The following is a 6,350-nucleotide window of genomic DNA, read 5'->3' on the forward strand; positions in this document are numbered from 1 at the left end:
AGCCACATTGCCTGCCACTGAAGGCACCCAATATTTGTAGTTTTACTATAGCAGAAGGAAAGCAAGTAGTAACCTATCCTGACCACTTTAGGGCTGGATGTGTTTGGGGTAAGATGGGAGCAGCTTTTAAGACTTAACATTTAAACCAGAAACAAATAATTGCAGAATCATAGAACAGTGTCCACAGTGGTATATGAAGATAGCTGCATCTCAACACAAAACACACTCTAAGAAAGAAAAACATAAATCAAGAATCTTTACAGACAAATTTACTCAGAGTTCCTGTAGCCCAAATTCTCTTTTCAAGTGGCATTAGTCAATAAGTATGTTTGTAAATCAGACTACAGGTCTGTAAAGATCAGCAGTATTTTAAGTATATTTTAGTTACAAGTCCTAGTTTAACAGCTTCTTTAATACAACAAAAAAGCTAAAAAAACACCCCTAAAAAACAGATGCTTTTCCCTCCAAAAGCCGTATGTTCACCATACTGATAAAATGAATAGGAGCATTACCTTCAACAGAGCAGTGCTGCTGCTCATATAAGAACAGTAGTTAAGTTTCCCTGCAGGTGCTAGACTGATGTGCAGTAGCTCCAGGAACGTATCAATGTGGCTGGTTATCAAAGCTGATTCTCTCTGAAAAACATAAAAATAGAGACAAAGAAGAGTGCTCCTAATTTGTTTTGTTACAAAGGAGTTCTGTTTTGAGGAGAAATAGGCTTACATTCTACACATTCACCTTTCCACTCCTCCTTGAACAGCAGTTTCTCAACTGAGCTGATGTGTCAAGCCAGCTGAATGGCCTCTGAGCTCAGGGAACCTGCTGGGAAACATACCTTTGTCCATGAAGAACTGGCGCGTCGGCAGCAATTCCTCATTATGCATAAGCCAAAAGCCGTATTTGGTTGACAGCATCTGGGAAGCAATGAGGAACAAACTCTTGTCCTTTTGAGTACCTACATGGATCTCCTTTTATTATTTGGGACTGGGAACTAGGAGAGTCAAACAAAATGGTGAGTGACAAAGGAGTTGCTTTTTACTGTCTGCTGTTGTTTAGCAACATCATTCTTCTTAGCATAACTTGCATCTTATTTTTCCCTGCACTTTTGTTCTGTAAGTCCATAATCAAACATTTTCAATTTCAGCACTAAAGCGATAATTTTCCCCTCAGTTTTGTGAACAATATACTCCACAGGAACTATATTTCTGGGCAATTCATTATATGTTTGCTGAATCCAAGACCTAACAGCACTAACTGAATGCATTTCTCAGTTGTCACGTGAGCAAGTCTCTCTACAACAAATGCTGCCAGCTGCTGAGTTGTAGGGCATGTTATGGCCCACCTACTGGGCTGAGATTCTTGGAAGGGCTGTAAAATTCTGAGGGCAGGAGCTCAGGCCTCAGCATGTGCCTGCCTTCAGAGAAACTTACAGTCATGGCAGAAGGACACCACCAGAAGGTCATTTCATTTTATTTTTTTCTTAAGAAACAATGTTAGTAGTGTAGGTGAGAACTTATCACAGTGGGTACAAAACTATGAATAGTCAGTGCAGCCTTGATAGTGAAAAAGTTTAAACTTAAAAAATAAAATAATAAATAAGTATGCAGAAAAGATTGCAGTTGTATTGGCAAATGAAAATAGTCTGGTTTCTGAAATTTTATATGATCAGTACCACTTAGCTCCAGCAGGGAAACTCTATGGATTATTTTTATTTTGTGATAGTGTTTTGCACAACAGCAGACAATTATATGCCTCAGGCATGCAAATTTTAATTGTCCATACATACACTATCTCAGTCTCTGAACTTCTGTGACTATTATACTCCTCCTTCCTCCGGCAAATTGCTCAAGTCACACTACTAAGGAGACTTTTAAAGACGTAAACAGTACAGTACACACACAGAGGTACACACTCTTCTATACAAATGCTTTATTAAAAATGCTTCTGGGGTGGCCCATAACAAAACTATACCCACCAGAGTTAAAAAAAAAAAAAAATCAAGACAAAATGGTATACATTACAGTGCATTAATGTTTTCTGTCATTCCAAAAGTCTACTTAATGCCAAATAAGAACAGTTACACTTGTTGTCTATGTATGCTGCAGGCTATCCAATTTGAGATATTACTCTATATAAACTGGAACTTGGTTTGAAAAAACTTCATATATATTTTGAAATTTTGTTTGTTGCTACAGTAGAGGGTAGGAAAAAATAAGCATTGTTTCTAATATTTACACAAGGACAAACAGCATGGATTTTTATAAAATGAAAAGAAACCAAACCAACAACCCGCAGTACAGGGAATTTTTACAATATTCGCAACTGATGCTTTGAAAGATCCAGCCTTTGGAATTGAAACTCAGAGACAGTTCAACTTTCTACCTCCCCTTTCTTCTTCCCTCTCCTCCCCCTCAATATTCAAATTCCTTACTCAGTAAAAATGATTCATATAGAACATTAAGATAGAACAAATGTATTTTCTTCTCAGAAAACATATGTATTAAATATATATATTGTGTCCAGTTCTGGGCCCCACAGTTCAAGAAGGACAGGGAACTGCTTGAGAGAGTCCAGCGCAGAGCCACCAAGATGATTAAGGGAGTGGAGCATCTCCCTTATGAGGAAAGGCTGAGGGAGCTGGGTCTCTTTAGCTTGGAGAAGAGGAGACTGAGGGGAGACCTAATTAATGTTTACGACTATGTTAAGGGCGGGTGTCATGGGGATGGGGTCAGGCTCTTCTCGGTGGTGCCCAATGATAGGACAAGGAGCAATAGGTGTAAGCTGGAACACAGGAGGTTCCGCTTAAACTTGAGAAAAAACTACTTTACAGTGAGGGTGACAGAGCACTGGAACAGGCTGCCCAGGGAGGTTGTGGAGTCTCCTTCTCTGGAGACATTCAAGACCCGCCTGGATGCCTTCCTGTGTAATTTTATTTAGGTTCCTGCTCCGGCAGGGGGATTGGACTAGATGATCTTTCGAGGTCCCTTCCAATCCCCATCATTCTGTGATTCTGTGATTCTGTGATATATATATATATATATATTCAGGACAGATCCTGTTTTCCTTATGTGAATAGATTTGCGAGTGTAAGGCAAAAAAAAAAAAAAAAAAAAAAAAAAAAAAAACCCTGTATTTGAAATTAAAAAAAAAAAAAAAAAAAAGACCCTGTAGTTAGAATTGAAAACATTAAGGTCAGACAGCACCAGCAGAAGACAATTACTTTATATTTTGTTATGCTTCTCTTCAGTTTCAGAATTACCATTGTGTCCATGATGATGCCAGATTGCTTCACAGCCATATCCTCCTTGGGGCTGAAAGGGGATCAAAATTTAGATAATGTATGCACTAGTGTTAGAGAAAACCAAAGACAGCACTCACTATCAAGTACTGCTTGTTACTTACTATATGGTAGTTTTTATTATAGATCCTTCAGTGTCTCAGAATTGCTTTGGCCAAATAAGAACTTGCTAAGCACGTCTAGTATAGGCGGTCTATATTAGCAAGAGAGGATATTTAGAGATATAACCACATTCTATTAGCATTTTAAAAGCATAGCAATATTAGTACCATGCCAGAAAAAGCTTCACACCTAAGGCAACAGTAACTTCTCAAGGAGAGCACCAAAGCACAGTGTGCCAGCAGAGTTCACTAATCTTGCTGTCATGATCCCTGATTTTTATGTGGAGCTGCTGAATGCGGATTGTTTGTGATTTGAATAAGAATAATGGGTAACAAGTTTGCAACTTTCAGAAGGTAGGATGCAGTGTGGGTTCCAGAGACAACAGGCTAACACTAATCATCTGCCCACAGATCATTTCCTCTCATAGCTATACTTTGGTGTCTTCAAACCCTTCATTCACACCTCTGTTCCTTCCCTGGAATACAACGTGTTATTTGTGCTGATACTGCTGTAAAAATGGGTGTTGAGCTGGTTGAGCACAGAGTTGCTGTAGCCAAGGTGGCTAGAAGGCACAGAGTTGGACCACTCTCCCACACCATGGCTGGGGATATTAGAGAGTGGAGAGTAGGAATTAAAGCCTACCATATTCTGTCCCATTTTGTCAGTGGGTTCAGAGTTGAGTCCCAAAGGCACTGAGCGGCTCACCGAGTTAGAGCCGTTAACATATGCAGTCATACTGGAGAGGAAGTTACTGAGGCATGGGCTACTGGAAGAAGGAGGTGGAGATCCTTTCTCAGGTGAAATGTCAGTCCCAGGTGATGAGTTTTCCAAGATATCCTGATGCTCTACAGCTTTGGGACTGCCAGTCAGGGTACTATCCTCTGATTTCTCAGACATGAGAGTGGCAGAACTAGCCCCAATGTCAGACTTCCTTTTCCTCTTCCTGCGAAAGTTTCCATTGTCAAACATCTTTTCACAGTTTGGGTCCAAAGTCCAGTAATTCCCTTTTCCTGGCAAAGGGGTCAAAAGCACATTTTTAGTTTAAAAATATGCACACAGACAGCAGAGTAATCTAGGGCTTTACAGTGTTTCTCGTTTCACAGAAACAGAACAAGTGCATGAGCAAAAAATACGTATTTTTTAAATCTCAAAAGCAGAAGTCTGTTGAATTCAGAAAAAATCGTAGTTTTGGGCTGTATCCAGCAGCCTTGACTCTTCACACAGGTAAAACTACAAGTAGAATGACTGGGAGGGCTTTTTGTTTTGTTTTCTTGGGGAGGGAAGGAGGTTTTTAGTATATAGATGGTCCTCTGAATTTATAGCAGAGAGTAATTAAATCCCATACTGGGCGGCTCCTCCAGATTCAGTGGGGATAGGATAGGTTTCTAACGAGACAGAACCAGATTTTTGTCCCTCTGTGGCAACATAATTGAATGGCTTTTAAATGTTCCTGATGGTTCTCAACAGCTATTGATAGAAAACAATAAATAAAGGAACAATCTGACAGCATATCAGCTAAGGGGTTGGACACAGCAGAGGTGTGATTCCAAGCAAAATGCTCTTTGAAACAAAAAAAATAAAAGCAGCCTGCTCTCCTCTTGAGAAGTATTGTTGAATTTCTGAAGCTACTGGATTCCTTTGACAAATCTGAGTTTGCCTTATCCCCTTTCCATTAATTCCCAGTTAAGTTTGACATAAGTCATTATGCATTACACCAAATGGGTTTTGAATGTGACTTGCACAGTTAGACTGCTCCTGTGCTGGCTGAGCCTCACGCTCAGCACATTGATCAGTTCTCAGGAAGACCTAGAACACTAAAGAATCTCCTTCCCTGCAGAGATTTAATAGCAACACTGATTCAGACTTCAGCTATGCATAGTAGTTGCCTTCTAGTTCAGACCTACGAAAATAGAAGAGCTACTATGTTTATTATGTCTCTTTACAATGTATTAGGCATTTTAAAATTAATCAAGTTTAATTAGAGAGGGGAAAAAAGAGGGGTAGAGAGCTATACCTGGGTCATCTTCATCTCGGGGCACCTTCTTGAAGCAGTCATTGAGAGACAAGTTGTGCCGTATGGAGTTCTGCCAGCCAGCTTTGCTTTTGTTATAAAATGGGAAGTTGTCAGCCACATACTGGTAGATCTGACTAAGAGTCAGCCTCTTTTCAGGTGCCCCATGGATAGCCATGGCAATAAGTGCAGAGTAGGAGTAAGGTGGTCTAACCAACTTCATAAGCTCTTCCTGGGACGGGAGAGGAAGCCAGCCAAGGTCAGTTCCTCCCAAGCCATGCATGTTAGGCAAGAACTGCCTTTGCATCCCATAAGACTGAGGAATGAAGGGACTGGCATTGGATCCTGGAAGATATGGTGGTGGGGTAATGGAAGGTCCATTTAGCCAGAGGTAAGGATTGGGAGTGGCGTTGTAATCTGTCGTCTCAAAGGTGCTTGGTCGCTGTGGACTAGGGATATTCTGTGGATGGAAAAAGTTCTCATAGTAGATATTCATCTCTGGAGGTTCTTGACCAATAGTTGGAAATTGTGGGCTGCAGCGTGGTGGAGAGTGCGTTTGTGGATCGAAGGAGCTCATGCTCTAACACAGGCAGCTGATAAGTTCTGACACACCTGTGCTAGTGCTCCTTTCCTGAGACAGGTGCATCACCTGTGCCCTTCCCTACCTACTTATGCACCTGTAAATGTTTCAGCTTGTGCTGCAGGCTCCACCCCACAGCCCTGAGTGGCTGCAGATGAGGAAGATATCCTTTTTGGAATGCTGGCAGTCCCAGCCAGTCATTGATGTCACATCAACCAAACCTGAAAGTTACAACTGTTTATCCTCTTAAATGAATGAAGGAATTTTCCACTAATGTGATGCACATAAAGAAAGCCTAAGGCACCTGGAAGTAAAATCCTCTAATCAGAGATCCTCCTCTTTCTACCTTCGACAATGAA

At 40.8% G+C, this 6,350-nt stretch overlaps 1 protein-coding gene across 2 annotated transcripts; it reads right to left on the minus strand.

Annotated features, from left to right (window-relative positions):
• Positions 1 to 3,650: 3,650 nt before the first annotated feature.
• On the minus strand, positions 3,651 to 5,988 carry FOXI1 (forkhead box I1). 2 transcript variants are annotated; one of them, XM_010170794.2, is made up of 2 exons: positions 5,415 to 5,988; positions 3,651 to 4,410 (listed from the first exon to the last, which is right to left on the minus strand). In XM_010170794.2, the coding sequence occupies exons 1-2, from the start codon at positions 5,986 to 5,988 to the stop codon at positions 3,857 to 3,859; spliced, it is 1,128 nt and encodes a 375-aa protein (XP_010169096.1). In that variant the 3' UTR covers positions 3,651 to 3,856. The 2 variants fall into 2 exon arrangements, with proteins under 2 accessions (XP_010169096.1, XP_010169097.1); XM_010170795.1 differs by having other exon boundaries at positions 3,857 to 4,131; positions 5,418 to 5,988.
• Positions 5,989 to 6,350: the final 362 nt, after the last annotated feature.

Source organism: Antrostomus carolinensis, unplaced genomic scaffold (assembly GCF_000700745.2).
Source record: "Antrostomus carolinensis isolate BGI_N321 unplaced genomic scaffold, ASM70074v2 scaffold12076, whole genome shotgun sequence".
Lineage (NCBI taxonomy): Eukaryota > Metazoa > Chordata > Aves > Caprimulgiformes > Caprimulgidae > Antrostomus > Antrostomus carolinensis.

Excerpts from the sequence above, each read along its gene's own strand:
- FOXI1 (XM_010170794.2), bottom strand. The coding sequence starts at position 5,988 with ATGAGCTCCTTCGATCCACAAACGCACTCTCCACCACGCTGCAGCCCA. Across the intron at positions 4,411-5,414 it reads CCGAGATGAAGATGACCCAG|GAAAAGGGAATTACTGGACT; the intron begins GTATAGCTCTCT and ends CCCCTTTGCCAG.